The 27,359-nt window shown below is 40.1% G+C and overlaps 1 protein-coding gene across 7 annotated transcripts in view; it reads right to left on the minus strand.

The window, feature by feature from the left end:
* The window catches only part of ARHGAP23 (Rho GTPase activating protein 23), a 125,386-nt gene that overhangs the window by 18,240 nt on the left and 79,787 nt on the right, over positions 1-27,359 (minus strand). For all 7 annotated transcript variants that reach the window (XM_051994673.1, XM_051994672.1, XM_051994671.1 and 4 more), the window contains 5 exons: positions 27,100-27,255; positions 10,788-10,866; positions 10,018-10,091; positions 9,054-9,143; positions 8,084-8,209 (listed from right to left, as the gene is read on the minus strand). In XM_051994673.1, coding sequence (XP_051850633.1) covers positions 8,084-8,209; positions 9,054-9,143; positions 10,018-10,091; positions 10,788-10,866; positions 27,100-27,255 — 525 coding nt within the window. The remainder of the gene's footprint in view (positions 1-8,083; positions 8,210-9,053; positions 9,144-10,017; positions 10,092-10,787; positions 10,867-27,099; positions 27,256-27,359) is intronic.

Raw genomic sequence — 27,359 nt, forward strand, 5'->3', positions numbered from 1 at the left:
ACCATTCTCAATTTGGGCTTTAATCCCTCACCCCTCAGTACTTCCCCAGGCTCTAGCTACTCTTTCCCCTTCTAATCAAGACCATTTCATGGACTAGTTCTCCATGTTATTGAATCTTCGGTCACCTTCTATTGCTACTTCAACTGATCAAATTATAACTTGGATTATTTCCACTATCAGCTTTCTCCACTACTACTCACATGCTATTGAATAGAACTGGAAGAAGCTCCATTATGTGGAGCTGACTGGGCCCACTGCAACTAAATGTTATTTGATCTTAGTTGGGTCCTTATTGCAGCAACTCAATCCATTTACTTCTTCCAAGTTGATTTTTTGCCCTATTCACTACAGAAATATTTCAAAACTTTTTTTGTTTCCAAGTCTCCCACAGCAACCTTCTCCCCCAGACCTCTCATCTGAGAACCCTGAATCCTATTACACTGAGAAAATCAAGATCATTTCTTTGAAGTTTTTTTTTTTTCCAACTTGTTTACATCATAGTCCTTTGATATTGTTCCCTACTATCTCTTCCTTTACTTAAAGGAACTTACTCCATATAAAGAGGTGGATTTGTGTCTCCGGGCAGAGGATCCCATGTCCTCTTATCTTTTCCAGCATACTGCTCCCACTATCACCCCTTCTCTCTCTAATCTTCAGTCTCTCCTTATCTGCTAATTCCTTCTCTGCTACCTACATTTCCAAGGCTCCCCATCTTAAAAAAAACTAACCCAAACCTTTATTGATTCTACTAATTCTACCAGTTATCATTCTGCATTTCTTCTTCCCTTCTCAGCCAAATTGTTTGAAAACGTTTTCTGCATTTGTTACCTCTACTTCTCTACTCACTCCCTTTTAAACCCTCTGGGTTCTAACATGGATTCAAGTGAAACTCCAAAGTTACCAATGATCTCTGTCTCTGTCTCTGTCTCTCTTTCTCTCTCTCTCTCTCTCTCTCTCTCTCTCTCTCTCTCTCTCTCTCTCTCTCTCTCTCTCTCTCTCTTTCTCTCTCTCTCCCCTTCCCCCCCACCCCCCATCTCTTGCTGAGGCAACTGGGGTTAAGTGACTTGCCCAGGGTCACACAGCCAGGAAGTGTTAAGTGTCTTAGATCACCTTTGAATTCAGATCCTCCTGACTTCAGGGCTGGTGCTCTATCCACTGCACAACCTAGCTGCCCCTCAATGATCTCTTAATTGCCAAATCTATGACCCTTTCTCAATCTTGTTCCTTTCTTGACCTCTCTGCAGCATATGACACTACTGACCACCTCCTCAAGGTTTTCAGGACATTGCTGTTGCTCCTCTCTCTCCCTCTCCCTTCCTTCCCATCCTCTCTCTTCTCTCTTTTGTCTCTGTCTCTATCTCTTTCTCTCCTTCTCTCTCTTTCTCTTTCTCTCTCCCTTTCTTCTTCTCCCCCCTTCATTCTTTTTTCTCTCTCTCTCCTTCCCTCTTCCCTTCTTCTCTCCTTCTCCCTCCTCCTCCTCTTTCTTCTTTTTCCTTCTCCCTTCCTCCCTTTCCCTCTCTCTCTCTTTCTCTCCTCTTGCATTCTCCCCTCTTTTCCCCTCTGCTTTCCTACCTATCTGACCACTCATTTCATTCTGCTTTTCTGGATCATCATTCATGTCATACCTACTAACTGTGGGTGTAGCCTAAGGCTCTACTCTGGGCCTTCTTATCTTTTTTCCTCTATACTCATCAGTTCCCATGGATTCAATTATCCTCTTTCTGCAAATGATTCACAGATTCAGCCCTAGCTTCTCTTCAGCTCTGGTCCAAATCGCCAACTACCTAATGAATATTTCTAACTGGATATTCTGTAGGCACTTCAGATGCAACATTTCCAAAACAGAGCTCATTATCCTCCCTCCTTAATCCACTCTTCTTCCAAACTTTCCCGTTTCTGTCAAGAACATCCAGTCCCCCAGGTTCACAAACTCAATGTCATCCTCGACTCCTCCCTCACCCCATATGTCCAATCACTTGCCAAATCTTGTCATTTCTAACAACATAATATCTCTCACTGCTGCCAACATTGTAAGGACCATGGGGCTTTTCCATCTGACTTGCAACTGAAGCTTTCTCTATTTCTATTAAAATATAGCTTCTTGAGAACAGACGGCTTACTTTTCTATTTGTATCCCCGGTTTTGGTCCAATGCTTTTTCACACAGTAAGTGCTCAATACATGCCTTTTGATTGATTCATTTATTCATTTCTCATATCTGTTCCCTTCTCTCCATTCTCATAGCTTCTGCCTTAGTTCAGACTCTCATCGCAGTCTCCAAATTGATCCCTTTGCCCCAAGCTTCTCTTCACTGCAACCATCCTCCACACTGGCACCAAAATTTTGAGCATGTCACTCCTCATTCAATCAATTCCAGCAGCTCCCTATCATCTCTAGGATCAAATATTTATTATTCAGTCATTTTAGTCATGTCCAACTCTGTGACTCCAAATGGGGTTTTCTTGGCAAGGATACTGGAGGAGTTTGCCTTTTTTTTTTCTCTAATTCATTTAACAGATGAGAAAACTGTAGCAAACAGAGATAAGTGACTTGTCCACAGTCACAGCTAGTAAGTGTCTGAGACCAGATTAGAACTCAGGGAGATGAGTCTTCTTGATTCCATTGAACCACATCGCCTAGCTACCCTTCGGATCAAATATAAGCTCCTCTATTTGACATTTAAGGCTTTTCACAACCTGGTTATATATTGTATTTCCAGAAATTTTTCTCCCCTTTGTATACTTTTCAATTCATTCATACATATCTTTCTACTTACATGCAACACTTCATCTCCTTGCTCCCTGTATCTGAAATGCTTTCCCATATACCTACATCCCTTGGAATCCTTGGCTTCCTTACCAATTTATCTTAAGCACACATCTATTCTACACAAGGATCCCCCTTGGCTGCTACCATCTTCCCATTCAGATTACCTTTGTGCTTGCTTTGCATGCTCTGCAAGCATGTGTTTGTTGCCATCCCTAAAGAATATGAGCACTTGGAGGGCAGGGACTATTCCATTTTTGTATTTATTATCTCCAGAGCCCAGTAGAGTGCCTGGCATATAGCAGGTGCTCAACAATGGCTGCTGGTTGACTGGCAGAAGCATCAAAGTACTGGATTCAAATACTGCCTCTGAGACATACTAGCTGTAACTGGTAATCTGCAGACCCAGGTTCTAATCCTGCTTCAGAGACAATCATGTAGCCATGTGTTCCTGGCAGAGTCACGTAACCTTGCTTGCCTTGGTTTCCTCATCTGTAAAATGATCTGGAAAAGGAAATGTCAAACCACTCTAATATCTTTACTGAGAAAACTCCAAAAGGAATCACGAAAAATGGGACAACAAAACAACTTTGTTTTCTATATATTACGTATTTGTTATATGTAGTCTTCCCATAAGCTTCTTGAAGGCACGTGCTATGCCACTTTTGCCTTTGTATCATTGGTACTGAAGGACAATGGATAGAGGGGCCAGCAGTCAGAACTGTTGGGAGGATAAAATGTGTTATTTGGAAAGAGCTTTGCAAAACCCTTGAGTGAGATATAAATGCTGCTGCTGCTGATGATGATAATGTTTGGCACACAGTCGCTATTTAGTTAATACTAGTGCATTGATTGAAATCATTCTGAGTCTGTCAGCTCAGCCAAAGCAGACAACGTAGACAAGGTGCTATAATCAGACCTGAGTTTGAATCCCAGTTCACATGTTTACTATGTACGTGAGCACAGGAAGGATATTCAACTTCAGTTTCCTCATCTATAAAATAATAATATTTACACCATCTACCTCCAAGAGTTATTGTGAGGAAAGTACTTTGCAAACCTTAAAGAAAGATATTGACAGTCCCATCAATAACTGAACATTATCAAGATCGATAAGCATTTATTAAATGCCCACTATGTGCCAAAGGATACTAAATGCTAGGTATACAAAGAAAGGCAAAAAAAAATTACAATCCCTACCTCAAGGAGATCACAGTCTAATAAGGCTAATGAGAATAATCATTATCTAACATGTTGGATAGGAATCCCAACTTACTTTGATTTTTAAATCTAATAATCATGCTATTTATTTCATTTCATTGAGTTCCAAAGTCAGAGTCCTGCTGCACCCCACTAGAGACCTCTTTTTCCAGGTTGGCAACATTCCATTAAAAAAAATTATTTGGGCCCAGTTGGTTAGCTAGTTCTAAGTCTACCTAACTGTATTACCATCCAGTCTATCCATAGCTAGCCATCCTGTCCACCAGGATATTGTGAAAGATTCTGCCAAATGTCTAATGACAAATTAATACACTAATGAGTAATTTATATATTTCTTTCAGTTGCCAGTTTAGGAAATGACAGCTCTGACTGGGTTATTCCTCAGTTCAAAAAACTTCAGTGGCTCCAGAATAAAACACAAACTTTTTTGTTTTAAATGTTAAAACCCTTTGAAATCTCACTGCAAGAGGCAGTTAAATTGTGTAGTGGATAGCGTAGTGGCCCTGGAGTCTGGAGGACTTGAGTTCAAATCTGACCTCAGATACTTAATACGTCCTAGCTGTGTGTCCCTGGGCAAATCATTTAACTCCACAAAAGAAAAAAAAAAAAGATTTAAAAAAAAGAAGAAATCTCACTGCAACTCTGCAACTTATCTGTCCAGGCTGAAATCACATTACTTCCCCTCATGCATTCTACATTCCAACTAAACTAGTCATAATATTCCTTCTGCAATCTCAGTGCTTTTGCTCAGGGTATTTCCTAATCCTGGAATGCCCTCCCCTTCTAGCATCTCTATCTTGGACTCTTGTTCAGTCATTTTGCAGTCTGACTCTTCATGACCCCACTTGGGGTTTTCTTGGCAAAGATAGTGGAATAATTTGCCATTTCTCTCTTCAGCTCATTTTACAGATGTGGAAATAAGGCCATCAGAGTTAACTGACTTGCTAAGAGTCACATAGCTAGAAAGTGCCAGATGTGAACTGGGGTCTTCCTGATTCCAGGCCTGGTATTCTGTCCATTATGTCACCTAGATGTGATTTAACTGGCACAGGAACTCTCAGATGGAGAAACTCTCCTTACCATTACAGGTCAACATCTCTGCAGCTTCTAGTTTTAGAGTTGCCTAGAGAGGTATCTCTGAAACCACGTTTTGTGTGTCAGAGACCTCATTTCTCATGAGGAAGAAATAAACTTTTTCCTGCACTCATTTTTTAAAAAGTGTTGCCTAGAGAACTATAAATTCATTGTCTTATTCAGGCTCACACAACCAGAAGGCATCAGAAGCAGGGCTTGAATCCAGGTCTTCCAGACTCAGAAATCAGCTTTTTGTCTACTCTACTAAACTGTCTAGTGGCTATTCTATTTCACACAAATCATTTAATAAGAATCTCCATCAGCTCTAAGGTAGATAGCAGAATTCTTACTCCTACTCTGCAGATGACAGAACTTGGGCTTCCTTATTTCTCTCCAAGACCAGAAATTCAGAGTGTCTTTCTCTCCATGATTGATTTTTTTTTTTTTTTTTTTTTTTTACTAAAGCAATTGGGGTTAAGTGACCTGCCCACTAGAAAGTGTCTGAGGCTGGAGTTGAGCTCAGGTCCTCCTGACTTCAGAGCCGGGCCTCTTATCCATTTGCCCACCTTGATGCCCCATGATTCTTTGGTGAAGGCAAAAAAGGCTATCTTTTTTTTTTTTTTGCTGAGGCAATTGGGACTGAGTGACTTGCCCAGGGTCGCTAGGAGGGATTAAGTGTCTGAGGGCAGATTTGAACTCAGCTCCTCCTGACTTCAGGGCTGGTGCTCTATCCACTGTGTTACCTAGCTGCCCCTAAGGCTGTCTTTTACCTCAATTCTGACCTAGTCTTTAACTAGTGGGTGGGTTTTGCTTCAGACACATTAAGACCTGGGAAAGACCTTGGCTTTTTAAAAGGTCTCCCACTGCATTCTGGGTCAACAGCAATAGTGCTGATCTGTGTCTCGCCACTGGAGTCCGATAATTCTGGAGGACAGAGCGAGGCTGATGACTTTGCACAGCCCTGCCTCACTTAAATTCATCTGTAAATTCAAGACATCACCCTCAAGAACGAAGAAGGAACAACAGTCTCTCAAAGACACTATCCTCCTTCCAGTCTCCCAGGCTGGTAATTATCCTGGAGCCCTCATTCTTTCTCATACAGCTTTCAGTATATCAATCATTTGCCACATGTTGCCATTTCTACCCTCACAAGCTTCTCGAATTCAATCCCATATCTCTCCTCCTAGCTGTCCCTTAGTTGAAGTGCTTATCGCTTCTTGCCTACATTATTGCAACACTACCCAATTATTCCACCAGCCTCATCAGTCCATTTTCCACACTGTTGCCAAAGTAATTTTCCTTACATGCAGATCTGATCAGGTGACTCTCTTCCTCCACCAAATTCACTGGCTTTCTATTGCCTCTATGATAAAATATAAAATCTCCTGTTCAGCTTATTAACCTTTCTCCTTCCCATTCCTTGCATCCTAAGGTTTGTGCTTTTTGCTCTATTCCTTACTTTTATAACATTTCATCTCTCATCTCTAAGCCTTTTACACTGACTCTTGAAGACCTCATGCCTTGAATGCATCCTCTCCTTATCTCCCTTTTATGGAGTCTTTCTCTTCCTTTAAAATGTAGTTCAGGAATTTTCCTGATCTCCCCTCCATAGCTAATGCTTTCACATTACATATTTTTTATTACATATATTTTAAACTTTATATTTATGCTGTATATGTTTCTATATGTACTTGTCTCCCCAATTAAAATACAAATTCATCACAAGTAAAGTTTGCTTCATTCTTTGTACTTACAACCTCAGTATACAGTAGATGTTTAATTTTAAAGAATTGTCAGTTTATTGAATGAGCTGACTCACATTAAAAAAATTTTTGGTCTCTAATATGGAGATGTTTTACACAATCATACATATATGACCTACAGCCAATTGCGTATTATTTTAGGAAAGAGGAGAGGACAAAAATTGGGAACTCAAAACTGTGCAAAAATGTTTATTTTGTTTTTTCGAGAGGCAACTGGGGTTAAGTGACTTGTTCAGGTCACACGACTAATCATTAAGTTTTCAACCTCCAAAAACACTGGGAGTAATGGGGAAGATGGGGCTGTGCCCCATCTGGGAATGATCTGAATGAAGAGTAGAGGAAAAAAGTGGGTTAGAAATTATATACTAGAAGGAGCTCATCAAGATCTGACTAACTACCCAGAGGCTAGGCTGGCTACTTCATTGTAGGTGGGGGGTGGAGATCAGAGCCAGCCCTGAGGCTCCTCCATCAGGGATAGGGTTCTCACCCTCACAGAGTTAGGAGTCCCATTCCCCAGTCACGGATGGTATCCTTACTCAGCCCTCCAGTACATGTGACCTACTGTTCATGGTGAGAATATGAGTGACTTAGGATAACTCACCCCCACTACTGGAAAAACAAGACAGAGCATTGGTAGCGGGCAACAGCAGGAGTATTTGGACTCTAGTCTTATCACAGGGGGAACACAATGGATAGAAGGCCAGGCCTGCAAACAGGAAGACCTGAATTGAAATCTGACCTCAGACACTTACTAGCTGTGTGACCCTGGGCAAGTCCCTTAATTCTATGTGCCTCGGTTCCTTCATCTGTAAAATGAGCTGGGGAAGGAAATGGCAAACCACTCTAGTATCTCTGGCAAGAAAACCCCAAATGGGGTCACAATGAGAGTTGGATAGGACTGAAATGACCAGGCAACAACAAACAAGGTACCTCAGGGCTGATGAAAGTACAAAATGTATAACTTCACCAGCCCTGAAGGCAGGAGGACCTGAGTTCAAATCTGACCTCAGACACTTAATACTTCCTAGCTGTGTGATCCTGCAAGTGTCTCAGAAAAAAAATTAAAAGTATAACTTAGAGGTAAGCCAGGTTGTGGCCGGGCAGGATCCCCATATATTCCCAATTGGAAAACATGAGCTGACATAGGATGCTTCTCTGATTTGGAAAGGGAACAGAAGGCCTGGAATTGGGATGAAATAGGAAAATTTAAGCTATATATCACCATAACTTGAGATAAATATAAAAGCAGGATCTCCTTACGTGCTGGATTAGTGTCTCTACGATCTTGTACCGGTCAGGCATGTGAGTCACCATGTCTGTCATGTTGTCTTCAGATGTTCTCACTAGTGTGGGTCCAAATACTAGAGCGAGGTTACGGGGCTCCATCTTGTGAAGGGAGAGAAAGTAAATGACAGTCAATGATTTCTCCCCTTATCCACTCCCGAGGTGTTAATCTTTCTTCTTTCTGGATCTGTCCATGTTGCACAGAACTCCCTCCCTTTTAGGCATTCCCCTCTACAGCTCCTCTCTGCCTTCACATTAATCTCACTTGCTTAATGAGCTCCATACTGGAGCAGCACCATTCACAGGCTTTGTGCTAAATGTTTAAGAAACAAAGACAAAACATCCAGAAAAGGGTCCTTGTTCTCAAGGGAGAGATTAATTCTGTGTGTGTGTGTGTGTGTACATATATCAGACATATACAGTACAAATAAAAATACACATGTGAATAAAAGCATGTAATCTGCAAGCCTGTTCCATACAAGATGGACTCAAGAAGAAGGAATCACGTTAAATGGTCGATAGGACTTCTCAGTTGTTTGCAGCATAAAACCCGAAAGGGAGCAAGGCAAGGCAGCCCTGACTGTATTTTAAAATTTGGAGAAAGCCCTATTCCATCCAGAGCCAAGGGAAAGAGTCCAAGATCAATATGACTAAGACAATTCATTAGGAAGTATTGTGACTAGGTACAAGGACTGCTTCCTAGCAAGGATTGATGGGAAACAGAAAGATGCTCTGGGGTCTCCATCTCAAGAGCTCAGAAGACATCCCTCTCAGGTTAGTTAAAGGACTGGAATGCATAGAGACAGAAGGCAAGCGGTCTTGACCTCTAGAGCTACAAAGAGATTTTTCTGGCAGGGAGGGGAGGTAGTATTTTAATTTTTTATAAGCTGGTTCATCAGACTCCTAGGGGGAATTTTGGCTTTTTCCCTCTCCTATTCCTGCTAACCTTGTTCTTTTCTGAGTGATCAGCAATGGTTTTCAGGTGCCCCACAAGGAATTTGAGCGTTTCATAGTAGTGACCAGGAAGATCCCGGATCTGGAAGGGAAAAGGAAGACAACAGAGACAAGCATTATGTCAAGTTTCTTCAAATCTGCCCACCGCCACCCTCTATGGCATTCCCTTCAGGGCTTCTACAACATTATTACCCCCTACTCCTAAGTTCTTTACTCCTCTCCAAATGCATCCTCTATACTAAATGCTGTCCCCAACCTGTTTAGAAAACTGCATTTCCCTTGAAATCACTATGGATAATGGTTGGAGCGACAGACTGAAGTCAGGACATTTCAGGTTCAAATCTTGCCTGAAACATTAATTCTCTGGGGGGCATGTCAGATTTGATTTTCTTTTCTGTAAAATGGGCATGCTAAGAGTACGCATCTCACAGGATTATTGTGAGGTAACACATGTAATGTGCTGTGCAAACTAGTGATGATGATAATGATGATGAGTCTTTTTGAGGGTAAATGTCATGACACCCCCATGAGACTGGGAGTTCCCAAGGGGAGATATCAAATATTCTTTCTCCTTATCTCCCCTTCCCCTCCTTTCCATAATCTTTGTGATTTTGTTGATGGTTTAGAAATAGGGAAAGGATAGTAAAGGGAGGCATGGGGGTAATGGGCACAACTGAAGAATTTTGTGAAGAATGATCCCCTAAAATCTTTAGACTTTTAGAAGGAAACTAGAGACCATCCATTCAATTTACAGTAAAGGAATTCAATTTATAGTAAAGGAATATATATATATATAGTAAAGTGGGAAAATGACTTGTCTAATATCATATATTAAATTAATGGCAAAACCAGGACAAAAACCCAGACCTCTTGACTCCCAATGAAAGAATACTGGCTCTTCTTTCTATAATACATCTGCTTCCCTCTCTTTCCAAATAACCTTTCTCTTTCCATACCAGTTTCCGCAGTGTTTTCATTCTCTCTCTGGAGTCTTCAATCCTATTGGCCTCAATGAAGTCATTGTATTTATCTATAAAAGTATACAAAGTCCCCATTAGTGAAACTAGTGATTTCCCAGGAGGTTTTAACTTTTTTGTGTGTGTCAAGGACTCCTTGGGCAGTCTGGTGAAGCTAGGAACTCATTCTCAGGAAAATGGTCTTAAATGAATGAAATCAAATACACAAAAGGAACCAATTACACTGAAAAACAATTATCAGAATATCAAGAAAACAAGTTCATACACCCCAGGTTAAAACAAACTCTATTCATCCCTGCTTAATATCATTGAAGAAATCACTTGCTAGATTGAGAATGGGAGGGACAGTTTTAAGTGTTTATATCAGGGTATGTTCATTATCATAAATACTGTTGTATTTCCATTCATGACAATCTCTGATTTATCATTTTTTGTACTCAAATGTCCCTTGTGTATATTTGGCCAAGAGAGAAAGAAGATCTGAGCTAATGGACAATGCTTAGAAGAGAATATCCACTTATCTCTGAGAAATCAAAATCCAGCAGGTTAGAGGGGGGAAAGTAATCCAGAGATCAGTCCTCTAAGGCCTCATGGGACTCTCTGGAGGGACCAGTAAGTGCCAGACCAAGGCAAAAAGAGGGAGTCTTTTAGAGACTCAGGAAGTTGGCCCACTATTAAGCTTTCCACTCAAAAGAGGCTTGTAGCTAAGAAAGGAACATTCCTTCCCCATTCCCCCTACAGCCACTCACCATCAGTGAACAGAGGCTCTGGCAGTTTTCTGAAGAATGACTTGAGGAGACTGCTGATGACATTGAGGTCTTGCCAGCGCTAGGAAGTAAAAGAAGAGAATCAGGAAGTCTCCCACAAGCCCAACAAAGCCCCTAACTCCCCCTCCTTCCACTTTAGCCCAATGAGGGAGCAGTTCCAGAACTGTGAACAGAATATCTTTTGGTATAAACCTTTTCTTTTTTTCTGTCTTTTTTTTGGTAATGAAATTTTAATCTTAAATAAAGTTTTAAGGAATACCTTAGATAGTAGGGGCAGGGTGAGGAGACTTGTCTTAAATTGTTTTAGTATCCTCAGGAATACTTGAAAGAAAAGTCAAGCATAGTTCTGTGGTTTTCTTATCTCTGATTAGTTCTTTATTTTCTCTATCAATTAAGAAAGACACTATCAATTTGCAACAGAAACTTCATGTTGTCAAATGCTGTGTTAGTTATAAAATTTCCATGTCTGCCATGAAATTATTTTCAGAAGCCTATTTATCACATTGTTTTTCAATAAAGTTCTCCAAACTTTGTCTATAGTTGATTTAAAAAAACAACTAGGAAGGTTAAGAAGAGAGAAAAATAGTATAGAATTAGTAGGCCCCTTATTTTGTTAAATGATGCTACATAATGTTTGGCATAAACATTTTCAAACAATTTATTTCAATAGCTAATACCTGCATACCAGTGCTGGGCTCTGGAGGATATAAAAAAAATTTTTTTAACAAGACCAGCATTCTGACTTCACAGAACTTTTTACTCAAGTAGTGTCATGGTAAATCTATATATAACTTTGATGACAAAATAAATGCAATAAGAATTCAAGAAAGAACAATGACCAAAAAAAAAATTAAGAGAAAAGCTTAGGAATGCTGATGACTGAGTTTTTCCTCAAAGAAGATATATGAGAAGGCATCTTCCCTTCTCTTCTTGGAGGAGGTAGGAGAATATGGATATGGAATATTGTATATGCAATCAAGTTAGCCCTGACTATTGTGTTGGTTAATTTTGCTTAACTGCTTTTTCTCTCTCTCTCTTTTTTTATTCTTTCTTCTAAGAGAAAACTCAATGGGAAGAGAGAGCAATAAAATGGGAAATGAAAAAGAGATACAAATTATGGATACCAATTATTTTTAAGTGCATGGTAAGTGCATCACAGATACAAAAAAAAAAGCCCTGGAGAAGATCTGAGGGGGCAAAGTTCATTATGAATTATTAACTCAATTGAAGATGATGTGAGCAGGGCATGGAGGTGACAGAAGGCTTCCTGGAGAAGGAAGTGGATTTGACATGGACTTCAAAGGATGAAATTAAACAGGTCAGAGAAGGGGGAATAAAGGGAAAGGTTGCTGGGTACAGAGAGATGCCCATGGAGGAGGAAAAAGTGGAACCATGTTGGGTTAGAGGAAGGTCAGATTTGATTGGAATGAGTTTAGAGTAGCCTAGAGTAGAATAGTGGCAGAAAGGTGGAACAGTGGGTAGAATGCCAGACCTAAAGTCAGATACTTATTAGCTATGTGGCCCTGGAAACGTCCTTTAACCCTGTTTGCCTCAGTTTCTTCCTCTGTAAAATGAGCTGGAGAAGGAAATGGCAGACCACTACAGTATCTCTGCCAAGAAAATCTCCAAATGGGATCAGTCAGACACTAGTGAACTATGACTGAACAAGAAGAAAAGGCTGGCTCTTCACTGTTGCCCTTCTGTTCCCTGCACTTCCTTGCCTCTCTGACCTGTTCCCTATGCCTGGAATGTCCTCTCCACTTCCACTCCACCTGTTGAAATCTCGTCCATCATGTGTAACCCAGCTCCAATGCTGCCTCCTCCCTAAATCCTACGGCTCTTCCCCCACATTCCTGCACATCATTTTGTACCTAACTTATCATGTATTCTTTCACGCTACAGTTACACAGAGCACCCTGGGCTTACAGCCAAGAGACCTGGGTTTGAATGACTGAGATTTTGTAGCTACGTGACTCTGGGAAAGTCCCTTAACTCCTCTGTGCCTGTTGCCCCATCTGTGGAAAAGAGATCAACATTCCATGGATTTCTGAGCTGAAAGGAAGCTTAGAGGCCTTCGTCCAGCTTTATCTTTTCACAGAAGAGGGAACGGAGGTCCAGAAAGGATCCAGAAAGTCATAGAGGGATGAAGCAAGAGAGATAGGGCTCAAACCCAGGTCCTCTGAGGCCAAGGCCAGTGCTTTCTCCCCTAAACCATCCTGCCTGGTGATATTTGTACTGCCTACCTCAAAGGGCTGTTGCTAAAGAAAATGCTTCGTACACCTTAAAGAGAGACTTCAATTTGAGTTATCATGAAGTAGTGTTGCCAGGCTCGGAAGCCCCAAATCCTAACGTTGGTCCTCTCTACCTGTGGGGCGTGGGGCAGCTATCTGGGCTCAGCTATCCCATCTAAAGGATGGGGGGTTAGATAAGATGACCCCTGGAGTCCTTTGCAACTCTAAATACATGCATGTGCCAGATTCCTCTCACTGAAGTATATTCACCTTGACATCAGGCCTTTCTAATATCTCCTCCATGCTCTGACAGTGCTCTACATGCAGCAAATACTTAACAAATGGTAGACTCTGGGCATTTCTAAGCATTTTGAAATTAGGCTTTCAGTCAGAAAATCTGAACTAGAATCCTGTTCTCAGATACTTACAAGCTGAGTGATTGAGCAAGTCACTTAAGCCTTGGTTTCCTCATCTGTAAATTGAGGATAATAGGAGCACTTACCTCCCAGATTGTGAGGCTAAAACTAAATAGCATATGTAAAGTGCTTTGCAAATCTTTAGGGAAAAAATAGTAACTGTTTCTCTTTCTCTCTCTCTTTCTTTCCTTCCTCCCTCCATCTCTCCTTCCCTCCCCCCTCTCTCCTCTCTTTTTTCTTTCTTTCTTTCCTTCCTTTCCTTCTTTCTTACTTTCCTTTTCTTCCTTCTCTCCCTTTTTTCTTTCCTCCCTCTTCCCCTTTCTTCTTTCTCTCTTTCTTTCTGTTCTTTTCTTTTTTTCTCTCTCTTTCTTTCTTCTTATCCAAAGTCACATAGCTAGGAAGTGTTAATTGCCTGAGGTTGGATTTGAATTCAGATCCTTCTGACTTTAGGACCAGATTAGTACTCTATCCACTGCACCATCTAGCTGTCCTTAGAAAATAGTATCTCTATGATTTTTTGTTTGTCTGTTTGGTTGGTTTTTCGTTTTTTTGCTGAGGCACAATTGGGGTTAAGTGACTTGCCCAGGGTCACAGAACTAGAAGTGTTAAGTGTCTGAGGACAAATTTGAACTCAGATATTCCTGACTTCAGGGCTGGTGTTCTATCCACTGTGCCACCTAGCTGCCCCCATCTCTATGATTTAAATTGGACATATGTTTGAAAAATATTTACTTTTTCCCAATATGATATGTGAGGAAAAAATGTCCACACTGTGGTTTATATATGTGAGCAAGGAATTGGTTCCACCCTTTTCATCCTTTTAATAGCAGAAATATAAAATTAAAAAAAAACTTAAGGTACTCTACAAATATTAGCTATTATTAATTAGTAATTCTCTCTTCACATCTATCTTTGTCTCTTCACTCAAAGGGCCACAATCCTCATCTTATCCTTCATCACATTTCATGTGGTTGTTTATGTTATTCATTCATTCCAGTCATGTCTGATTCTTCATGACCCCATTTGGGATTTTCTTGGCAGAGGTACTGAAGTGGTTTGCCATTTCCTTCTCTAGCTCAGTTTATAGATGAGAAAATTAAAGCAAGCAGGATGACGTGACTTATCTAGAGTCACATAATTAGTAAGTGTCTGAAGCCATATTTGAACTCAGGAAGAGAAGTCTTTCTCCAACAAAGGAGATGAGAAAGACCGGGGATGAAGTGCTGTGTAAAAAAGCCACCTTGATTAGATTGTAATATGTAGGGAGGGAATGTAACATGTTATAAGGCTGGGAAGGCAGAGAGTGAAAAGAGAGACACCAGAGAGCTTGAAAAGAGATATGGAGACTGTGCAACAAGAAAACTGTTCGGTTCTGCATACATGTATTGTGTCTAGTATATACTGTAAACTAGTTAACATGCAAAGGAATGCTTGCCATCTGCGGGAGAGGGTGGAGGAAGGGAGGGGAAAAATCGGAACAGAAGTGAGCGCAAGGGATAATGCTGTAAAAAATTACCCTGGCATGGGTTCTGTCAATAAAAAGTTATTTAAAAAAAAAAAGAGAGAGAGAGAGAGAGATGGAGAGAAAGGGGAGGGAGGGAGAGAGGAGAAAGAGGGAGAGAGAGATAGAGACAGAGGGGGGGAGGAAGAAGGAGAGGGAAAGAAAGAGGGAAAGGGAGAGGGTAGCTAGGTGGCTTAGTGGATAGAGTACCAGCCCTAAAGTCAGGAGGACCTGAGTTCAAATCTGATCTCAGACACAACACTTCCTAGCTGTGTGACCCTGGGCAAGTCACTTAACCCCAATTATCTCCAAAAGAAAAAAAAAGAGGGAAAGGGAGAAGAAGGGAAAGGGCCAGAGAATTCTTAAGAATTTGGGTGGGTGGTAGGGAAGTAAGGGGGACAAGGAGGGGAGAAGAACTCAGTGAGAGAAGGAACCAGTAAATATGTAGTGATTGAATATAAAGAAGAGATTATCTTAAGGGGGGAATTTTTGTATCTCCAGCAGCTAGCACAATGCCCAGCACATAGAAGGGCCTTTATACTTGCTGATTGATTGCTGATTGTGTTGAATATCTATGATGCGACTCCTAAACTAGTTCTGAAAGCCTGCTAAGTAATTATACATTTAGACCACCAGAGGGCACTGCTGGCCCACTAACAAGAGTATTTTCACCTCAAATTTAACTCAAGATGCAATGAAATAAACTGCTTAAAAGACTAATCTGTACCCTACTTCCTCACCATCCGCCAGTCCCTAAACCTTTGCAATCTGGTTTAATTCCCAATGCTCCTCAAATACACATCCTGCTGCTGACCCCAATTTACTGACGTAGTTGCAGATGAAAGACTTCTGATTCTCATCCTCCATGATTTCTTTGCAGCATCTGATACTCGCAAACCATTCCTCCTCTTTAATGCCCTCTCTTCCCTTGGCTTCTACAGCATCACACTTTCCTAGCTCTCCTAACAGAAAAAAAAGACCTCCAAAGTATATTTGTGTTAAGGGGGAGAGAAGGTTATACGGGAGAGGTGACAGACAGAAATTGGTCTGAAAAAAATCTTGAGATTCAATACTGTTCAATCCTCTTATTTTACAGGTGAGGAAACCTTGGCCAGGGATGGCAAAGTGCCTGGGCCAAGGTCACAAAAGGAGTATTAGCAGAGTTGGGAAGTAGCATCAAATACTAATGCTAGCTATTATCATTTTGACGACCTGGATTCAAATCCATCTCTGATGCTCACCAGTGTGACCTTGGTCAAGTCATAACTTGCCTGGCCCTTAGTTTCTTCATCTTTAAAATGAGGACCTTGAGCTAGAAGGCCTCTGAGACCCCTTCCAACTCTAGAGTGATGGCTCCCAGTCTCTAACGTAGCTCCCTTACACACTGCTGATTTACTCTTGGCATGAGGTTAAGCTCAGAGTTTTTAAAATGTGGAATGTTTTGTGGGCTGTTTTGGAAGGGAACGTGTCTCCCTTCAACAGAGGTATTCAATCAAAAACTGAATGATGATTATAATAATAGCTAGCATTTATACAGAACTTTAGATTTGCAAAAGCTCTTTGCCCATGTTATCTCATTTGATCCTCATGACAATCCATTGAGAGAGGTGCTATTATTAACCCCATTTTACAGATGAGAATACTGAATCCAAAAGAGATTGTCTATAGTTTCTCAACTAATGAGTGTGAGGCAGGATTTGAAACCAGGGCTTCCTAACCCCCTCAATGTTTCACTCACTGACTACATAGCTATAATTATAGCATGGATTTTTGTTCAGATATATATGGTGCCTGGGATTCCCTTCCAGTTCAAAGCATGTAATTCTTGGCCCATTCATCTTTCCCCCTTAGTGTTTCATTTTCTCTCCACCTCGAACTCCCCTTCAAATGTGGATCTTCTTTAAGGGTGTTGTCTTCCCAAACTCTGCTGCTCCTCTAACTATACTTTCTCTTCTGATCCAGAGGAAGTGATTCCTGAGGAAGATCTCTAGCCCCAACCTTTCCTCTTACCCAGACCTCTGGCTTCCTACTGCCTCCTGGCTATTTCCAACCAAATGTCCCACCTGGCAGCTCAAATGACAACATGCACAAAATTCACTTCCTAATCTCCACCCTTAGCAACAAATCCACTTCTTCTGATTTCTGTATGGGAGGCAGCTTGGCCTTGTGGGTAGAGAGTTGGACCTAGAGTAAGGAAAGCCTGAGTTTAAATCCTACCTCAGATAGATACCTAACGTGTCAAGACAACATGCATTTATTAAGTACCAATTATGTGCCAGGAACCTACTAAGAACTGTGTGACTTAGCAAGTCGCTGAACTTTTCAATTGCATTTACCACCTCTGCAAAATGGAGTAATTGCATCTACCTCATCAGGTTGATTGAGTCTCAAGTGAGGTAATATATGCAAAAAGCATATCACGTATATTCTTAAGCATTCCATATTTGGGGGGATGACAGCTAGGTCTCAGGTACTTACTAGCTCGTGACCTTGGGCAAGTCACTTAACTCTGTTTGCCTCAGTTTCCTCATCTGTAAAGTGAACTGGAGAAGGAAATGGCAAACCACTCTAGCATACTTGCCTAGAAAACCACACATGAGGTCACAAAGAGTCAGATATAATGGAAAATGACCAAACAATAATATTATTTCTATTACTGACACCAAATAATCTTTCAGTCAAGAAGCCATGAAATCTTAGTGCTTAGACTCCTCCTGTCCAACTCCTGTCTTCTCTCCATAGTTTCCACTCCTGTTGTCAGTCTCTAATTTAATTCTGATTGCCCATTGTAATCAGAGATCACAGATTAGAGATATAAAACACTCAGGAAGCCAATTTAAATATAATTGGGAAATATTTCACAAAATTCAGAAAAATACAATTGAACATAGATAATGCAAGTATATGGTATTGTAAATTGTCATGGGCTGAAAGGATCCTTATGTGTGGTTTTGACCCAACTGATCTGGACAACTGCAAGAGCTTTCTAATGGTTTTCCCCACTTTCAGTTTCTTGAGCCACTCCCAATCCATCCTATACCATTGGAATAGGAAAGTTTTTCTAAGTAGCAGCTTTGAACACACACACATCACACACAGATACATGCCAACCTCCAAAAGCTTCTTTTTACCTACCTAATAAAATCCAAACTCTTTCACCTATCATTTAAGGACCTCTCCAAATCCAGCCTCAACATCCCTTTCCAGTTTTATCACCTGCCATTTCTCCTCTCACATCCCTACCCTGAAGTCTCATTGGATTATTTATTTTTTCCTAAAAATACAAAGCCCAAAACCCAGCATCCTCATGCTTTCCTCCTTCTACACTCTTGCTGCTCTTCTCATTTTGAGAACTGTCCTGTCCTTGACCTTTCCTCTCCACCATCTCCACTTATGGCAACCTAATGCTTCCAGACTTGGCAAACAAATCCTTCTCTCTTCCAGTCTCACTCAACCTACTCACACCCAAAGGTCTTCTCCAGGAAGTCCTTGCTGTTCATCCTAGTTCTCCTCTCTTCCTTTGTATCACTATAGCTCTATTTGTAACTTTCCCTTTTTTAATAGTATTTTATTTTTACCAAAAACACATAGTTTTCCACATTCACTTTTGTAAGATTTTGTATTCCAAAATTTTCTCCCTCTCTCTTATCTCTCCCCTCCCCAAGACAGCAAACAATTCTAAATAGGTTAAACACGTACAATTCTTTTAAAAATATTTCCATATTTGTCATGTTGGGCAAGAAAATCCATTCCAAAAGGGGAAAAAAATGAGAAGAAAAAAAATCAAACAAACAAAGCAAAGCAAGCTGAAAATACTATCCTTCAATCCATATTCAATCTCTATAGTTCTCTCTTTGGATACAGATGGCATCTTCCATCCCAAGTCTATTGAAATAGTCTTCGGTCGTGGCACTGCTGAAAAGAGTCAAGTCTGTCACAGTTGATCATCACATAACTGTAACATTCTTAAGTTGATCTCATCCAATCTAGAACTAAAGCTATCTGTATGTGTGAGACAGTGGGGTCAAGTGGAAAGAATACCATATCTGGAATCAAAACAAGGGATCAAACTATACAAGACACAATAGGGAGCCCCTGGAATGTACCGAGCACAAAAAAGACATATCAGGCTTCCTGTTTTTTGACTTCTCTGCATCATAGAACACTGTTAACCATGCTCTCCTCTTGGATATTGTTGTTGTTGTTTTTTTTTTTTTTTCTGGGTTTTCTTGACACTGCTTTTCCAGACTTCCTCTTAGCTATCTGACCATCCCGTCCTCCATCTCTTTTGCTGACTCATCTTCCATAGCGTGCCCTCTAACTGTGAGTGTTCATCAGTTTCCATGAGTTGCATAAATGACTCATAAATCTATGTATTCAACTCTAATCTATCCCCTGAGCTCCACTCACAGGTCCAGGTCACCAGCTGCCTGTTGGAGTCATTACCTGCCTGTTGGATATTTCCACGCAGATATCCCACTAGCATCTTGAAGTCAACATTTCCAAGACAGAACTCATCTTTCCTCTTTAAAGTTCTATATCACTGTCAGAAATAACATCATCCTTCTGGTCTCCTGGGTCATGGCCTCAGCATTACTCCTGACTCACTCTTCTTCATTCCACATATTCTTCAATCAGTTGCCAAATCTTGCCTTCCTATTTCTACATCATCTCTAGGAACCCTTCTTTGTATTCATACTGTCATCAACCTAGTTTGGGCCCTTAGAAAATCTTTCCCAGATTTTTACAATGGCCTCTGAACTAATCTTCCCATTCCAAATCTCTCCTCAATTAAGCCATCCTCTATTTCAGCTGCCAAAGTACTTTCTCTGAAGGATAGCTCTGACCATGTCTCTCTCCTGCTTAATAAGTTCCAGTGGTTTTTTATTTCCTTTAAAATAAAACACACAGTCCTCTGCTTAGCTTTTAAAGCACTCTATTATCTGACCCCAATACATCTTTTCAGCCTCATTATACATGACTTCCCTTTCCAGATTGTGCAAGCCAGTCAAGCTTCTCTGTTCTTCACACACATGACTTCATCTCTTGTCTCTTTCCCTTTGCACTTGCTATCCTCTCTCCTTGGAATATCTTGTCTCCTTACCTCTACTTATAAAATCACTCTCTTCCTTCAAAATTCAGTGCATGAAATTTTTCTTTATTCCCTCCAACTGCTAAGGCCCCCTCCCAAAATATTTTGCATATGTCCTTGATATACTATAAGTATTTCTTTTCATTTCTTGAATGTAAGTTTCTTGAGAATAGTGGTTCTTTCACTCTTTTTGTGGTGGCAAAGAATTGGAAATTGAGAAAATGTCCCTCAGTTGGGGAATGGCTGAACAAAATGTGTTATATGATTGTGATAGAATACTATTGTGCTACAAGAAATAATGAACGGGTGGATTTCAGAAAAACCTAGAAAGGCTTATATGACATGATGCAAAGTGAAAAGTGCAAAAGCAGGAGACCATTGTACACAATAACAATAACATTATTTGATGATCAACTATGATAGACTTAGTTAGCTCTTCTCAGCAATACAATGACTTATGATAGTTCCCAAAGGCTCACAAGGGAAAAGGCTATCCACATCCAGAGAAAGAAGTAATGGAGTTTGAATATAGATAAAAGTATACTATTTTTACTTTAGGGGTTTTTCCTATGGTTTTTCCTTATGTTCCATTTCTTCTTTCATAACAAGTACTGCTCTCTTGGGAGTGGGGAAGCAAGGAAGGGAAGAAGAAAACTTTGTAACAACATCTTTCAAAAACTGAATGCTAAAAAATGTCTATATATAACTGGGGGGAAATACTATTTTAATAAAAGAAAAAAAAGAATAGTGGCTGTTTTTTGTTGTTGTTGTTGTTGTTGTTGTTGTTGTTGTTGTTGTTGTTTTGTATTTTCATCCCCTAGTACCTAGGACAGGATCTGTCACATTAGGAGCACTTAATAAATGTTTGTTGATTCATTTACTGAGGGTCAGACCTGGAAAAGCACTTTCCAGCTCTATGGATGGTGGTTGGAAGGAGAAGAGACTTGAAGCCGGGGAATCATATATAAGATTATTGCCTCAATCAAAACAGGAGGTATTGAGCATTTGGACTAAGATGGTGGCTATGGAAATGGAGAGGATGTAATGTATAGTAGAGATGCTGTAGAGATTGAAATGACAAGTTTTGGCCACAGATGAGATAAGTGGAATGAGGTGAGTGAGGAATTAGGGTTGGCTAAGAGAATCTCTGCTTCCTCTTCCAGCTACTATCCACTTTCGCCTTTCTTTTGTAACACAGACAGAGAATTGTGTTCCCCAAGGGCATGGTGGATAATGCTATACAAAAGAACAAATAGATGGCAAGTCTCTTTCTCTCCAGATTTATTCCCAACCTCCAGCAATCTGCCTTTAATGCTCGTAAGTCTATTGAAACTGCTTTCTTGAAGTCACTAATGACTTTCTGATTGCTAAATCCAATGGCCTTTTCTTAATTTTCTTAGATTACAGCATTTAACACCATAAATCAGCCTCATAGATCACCCCCTTCTTAAGACTATCTCACATCTGTTACCATCCTCCACCTTGTCCCAACCCGCTTGGCTTTCTGATTATTACATTATCCTGGCCTCATATCTACCTCTTTACACACTCATTCTTTTCCTCCTGCTGCCCCGATTTAGGGTATTGCCCAATGCTCAATGTACAGTCCACTGACTTTTCTCTCAATATGTTCTTTCTCATAGAGAACTACACTTTTCTAATGGTTCAAAAGATGTCTCCATGAAGGCAGATAATGGTTGAGGTTCATTTTCTTTATATTCTCAGGATTTAGAAGATGCCTGAGCACATAGTAGGTGATTTTTAAAATGCTGATTGTATTTAAATTACCTGACTGCCTACATCCCCCTAATATAGTGCTCTTTCCTACAATAAATACTGTATTTAATATTTCTTTTTCCCCTGAAGCAACTGGGATTTAAGTGACTTACCCAAGTCACACAGCTAGGAAGAGTGTTAAGTATCTGAAGTCAGATTTGAACTCCCTCCTGACTTCAAGGCTGGTGCTCTATCTACTGTGCCATCTAACTGCTCCTGTACTTAATATTTCTTGAATTGATTTTCTCCAGCCCAATGGTCTTCCAAGCTCCACCCCTCTTTTTCCAAAAGCCTAACAGAGTCAACAAGCCTTTTAAAAATATCTACTAGTCCCTTCCCACCTTGGCCTTTTAATTTCCTTGAAAATTTAGCCCAAGTGCCACCTTCTACATGAAGCCTTTCTGATTCCCTCAGTTCCTAGTGCTCTCTCTTCTCAAGACTTCCTTGAAATCCTTTTGTATTTGTTTAGTTCTTTCAGTTATGTCTGACATTTTGTGATCCCATTTGGAATTTTTCCTGACAAAGATATTGGAATATTTTTCCATTTCCTTCTCCAGCTTATTTTATTGAGAAGGAAACTGAGGCAAACAGAATTAAGTGAGTTGGGCACACAGCTAGTAAGTATCTGAAGTCTAATTTGGTCTATCCTGACTCCAGGGCTGGTGCTCTATCCACTTCTCCATTTAGTTGCCCCATTCCTTTTGTATATATTTTGCATAGATGGTCACATAGGTTAGAATATAAACTCCTCAAAGGAAGGGACCATTGCATTCTCAATGTGTCTGTGTGTCATCCTCTGTTCTTAGCACAGTGCCTGGAAGATAGCAGGCATTGAATAAATATTCTTGATTGATGGAGGATTCTAAAATTAATTTCACTTATCTAATTTGTGCAAATTCAATAAAACAGTTCTAATTTACAAAAAAAAAAAAAAAACTACTAGTGTCATTACACTCTGCTAAATGCTGGGGATACAAACAAAACCACAAATAGTTCCTGCCCCCAAGGAGCTCACTGGCTAATGGATAAAACAACATGCAAACAATCATCTACAAACAAGATCTAGACAGATTAAATTGGAGATAGCCTAAGAGGCAAGCATTGACCAAGAAAAGCATCGGACATCATTTCTATCTGGATGACCCTGCAAGAGACTCCAAATTCAACATATCACCAAATTCATCACTTTCCTCCTACAAAAACCATCTTCTTCCACTTCCCTATTTCTGTTTATGTTCTCAAAAACTAGTCATCAATCTTGACAGCTCTCCCTCTCCCAGAATCCCAGAACTTCAGAGCTGAAAGGTACCTCAGAGGCCATCCAGGCCAGCCCACACTTGAGCAAGAATGCCCTCTACCAACATTCCTGACAAGTGGGCATCCAGTCAGTCTCATCTTTAAGATCTGGGAGATAAGGGAGGAAGGGGAAAGGAATAAACATTTTTTAAGCACTTATTATGCACCAGGTACTATGGTATAAGTTTTACAAATATTATCCCACTTTATCCACTCAGCAACCTTGAGAGATAGATACTATTATTATCCCTATTTTACAGTTGAGGAAACCAAGGCAGGCTAAAGTTAAATGACTTGCCCAGGAGCACACAATCTGTAAATGTCTAAGGCCAAATTTGAACTCAAACTTTCCTGGTTCTAGGCCAAGAACCACTTTGCTGCCTCTCTCTAGAAACTACCTATACCACTGTGGGATGGCTCTAGATATTAGGAAGGTTTTTTTTTTTTTAGCCAAAAATTGACTTTGTGCCACTTTCATCCACTTGATCTTAATTCTGCTCTCTGGAAACAAAACAAAAGTCTCACTCCTCTTCCTGGAAATAGCCTTTCTAATGCTTTAAGACAGCTAATCTTTCATGCCCCCTCCTGAGTTTTCCCTTTTCCAGGTTAAACATTCACAGTTCTTTCCACCAATCTCTAAGGGGCATGAACTCCATGCTCATCACCAGGCTGGTTACTCTTCTCTGAAAGATTTCTAACTTATCCATGTCTTAAACAAACCATGGAGCCCAGCACTGAACACAATGTCCAAGTGTCTGAGTCAATCATCCTTCAATTCTAGAGATTTCTGCCTCTTAGGGCTAAAAGTTGCCTTGGCTGCCAGATTATACTCTGGACTCAAATGAAACTTGGGACTCTATCAAATCTATAAAAATCAATTTCAAGCAGCCTACTGACATTTTGCTCATTTTATATTTGGAACATGGATTATTTGAGCCCAAATGTAAAACTTTACATTTATCCCTATAAATTTCATCTTATTTGATTCAACTGAGTATCAAGATCTTCCTGAATTCTGTCATCCAGATTTTCTTTTATATATAATTTATATTAATTAAATGATACCTAATGTATAGGTATATTAAATGATACTTAGTTTCCCTTTATACCTAATATCATCAAGTTATTTTTGTTCCTCAGAAAGATCTCTGAGTAATTAGGTGATTCAGTGGACAGAGTACTGGGCCTGAAGTCAGGAAGACCTGAGACACAAGCCATGTGATCCTAGATAGATATTATTATTATCTCCATTTTACAGTTGAGGAAGACAGAGGTTAAGTGAGGTTAAGAAATTAAGTTGCCCAAGGTCCCTCTGCTAGTAAGTACCTTAGGCTATATTTGAATTCAGGTCATCCTGATTCTAGGCCTAGGGTCATATAGCTAATAAGTGTCTTTTATTAGTGCTGAATCTCTGACTCAGTTTCCTCATTTGTAAAATGAATATAATAATAATAGTATCCACTGTCTCAGGATTGTTGTGAATATCAAATAAAATATTTGTGAAGGACTTAGCACAGTGTCTGACATATAGTAGAAACTGAATAAATATTTGTTTTCTTCCTTCCAGCTATCCACTTCTCTCAATTCTCACACAATTTTGGCCGTCTAGAATTTCCACTTGGATTACAGCAACAGTCCTTTAAGTTGTCTCTTTATCAGCAACCTATTCTGCATTCATCATTCAACAAGCATTTATTAAATACCTAATATGTGCCAGGCACTGGCATTTGGCATATAAAACAAAAAACTAAAATAGTTCTTGTCATTAAGTATCTTGCATCTTATTGGCTGAAACAATATGTCCAAAGTAAGAAAAGAATATATGTGTGTGTATGTATGTGTGTGTGTGTGTGTATACATATTTATGAAAAAGTAATTAAGGATAGAGTTGAATAGTAGGAGCGACTTGAGGAATCAGGAGAGGCTTCCTTAAGAAGTTGGTACTTAAGCTGAACTTTAAAGAATGCTAGAAATTTTCAAGAGACCGGGCAAGGAGGATGTTCATTCCAGGCAGGGAAGATAGCCTGGGCAATGGAGACCGGAGGTGGAATGTATACTGTAAGGAAGAGCAAAAAGACAGTTTGGTGGATATGGAAATGTAAGAAGTGGAATGATATCTATACGTATGCATGTATACCTATGTACATGATATATAATATACATGATATGCCTGAAAAGGCAATCTTCAGGCAAGCTATCATGGGCTTTAAATACAAACAGAAGACTTAATACTTTATCCTTAGGGTGACAGGAAGAGTCACTGAAGAGTGTGAATACAGTGTGAATAGTGTGTGTCAGTGTTTCCCTGTGTATATTTCTATATGTGAATGTGTGTGTAAGAGAGACAAAGACCTAGAGACACAGTGACAAAGAGATGATTACAGTTTCCAAGTTTATGTGTGTGTGAGAGAGACACAGAAACAAAGAGATGGAGAGAGAGAGAGGGAGAGAGAGAGAGACAGAGAGAGAGAAGAGAGAGAGAAACAGAGAGAGAGAGAGAGAGAAGAGAGAGAAATAGAGCAAGAGAGAGAGAGAGAGAGAAGAGAGAGAAATAGAGCGAGAGAGAGAGACAGAGAGAGAGAGAGAGAGAGAGAGAGAGAGAGAGAGAGAGAGATGATCAGATGTGTGCTTTTGGAAGATCACTTTGGCATCTGAGTGGAGGATCCAAACATTTTGGAGAATAATGTGAAACTATGCCTAAAGGGTTCTAAAATCATGTATACTTTTTGACCCAGCAGTGCCATTACAGACTTTGGGTCTGTATCCCAAAGAAATCATAAAGAAGGGAAAAAATCCCACATGTGCAAAAATGTTTGTAGCAGGTCTTTTTATGGAAAATGAGTAGATGTCCATCAATTGGGAAATGACTAGATAAGCTGTGGTATATGAACATAATAGAATATTATTGTTCTATTAAAAAAAAATGATGAACAAGCTGATTTTAGAAAGGCCTGGAAAGATTTACACAAATTGATGCTGAACAAAACAAACCAAACCAGGAATACATTGCACACAACAACAACAAGAATGTGAGATGATCAACTATGAAAGATTTGGTGGTTCTCAGTAGTTTAGTGATCCAAAGCAATCCCAATAGACTTTGGACGGAAAATGCCATCTGCATCCAGAAAAGGAACTATGGAGATTGAATGTAAATCAACACATGCTTATGTTCATTTCTCTTTTTCTGGGGTTTTTTTTTCCTCTCTCCCATGGCTTTTCTTTTTTGTTCTGATTTTCTTTCCCAACATGTTGAATGTAAATCAACACATGCTTATGTTCATTTCTCTTTTTCTGGGGTTTTTTTTTCCTCTCTCCCATGGCTTTTCTTTTTTGTTCTGATTTTCTTTCCCAACATGTTGAATGTAAATCAACACATGCTTATGCTCATTTCTTTTTTCTGTTTTTTTCCTCTCTCCCATGCTTTTTCCTTTTTTGTTCTGCTTTTTCTCGCCCAACATGATTCATAAAGCAATGTGTATTATAAATAAATAAATAAATTTGTTAAAATGTAACTGAGAAATATTTAACAATATTTAACAAAGTTAAAAAATGCAATAAACCATGAACAATGTTACATTTTAAAACGAAATCACCACGTGGCTCAAGATTAGTGCCCCCTTTTCCATTTGAGTTTGACGACACTAATATAGAATAAGTGCAAGTCCAATTTGACTGGATCATAAAATAAAAAAGCTGTACCTGCAAGGTAGTACCAGACGTGAAAGGCCTAAATGCTAGGGAAAGGAATCTGAACTTTACTCGGGCAAAAGGGAGCCATAGGAGGGATTTTAACAGAAAAATAACAGGAGCATATCCACAGGGACTGCTACACTAACTGCTCAATAAATGCTTTCTCAATTGACAGTAGAATGTTCAGCCAGATGATAAGCAAGTGCCTTTGGCCACACCCCTGACCGCAGCCACACACTAACCAACACACCAATTTTAAGTAAAGAAAGAGTTGCTCCAACAGACTCACCTCATCTTGAAGGTTGATGTCCCCCGGCCCTCGGTTTAACTGCTCTTGAAGACTAGAGACGACAGCATTGTTGCCAGGCACTCGGTAAATGCCCATGGACTCGAGCCCCCTTGCCTCCACCATGCGGCAGCACGCTGACACAATCAGCGGTACTCGCTGCGGACAGGGACACAGGGAAATCGCCATGAGAGCCGGTTCCGATGGGTACGGGCGTAAGGGGGGCAGCAGGCCTGAGCAGAACAGTTCCAAAGCCCCCTTCT

This window comes from Antechinus flavipes, chromosome 4, assembly GCF_016432865.1.
Source record: "Antechinus flavipes isolate AdamAnt ecotype Samford, QLD, Australia chromosome 4, AdamAnt_v2, whole genome shotgun sequence".
NCBI lineage: Eukaryota > Metazoa > Chordata > Mammalia > Dasyuromorphia > Dasyuridae > Antechinus > Antechinus flavipes.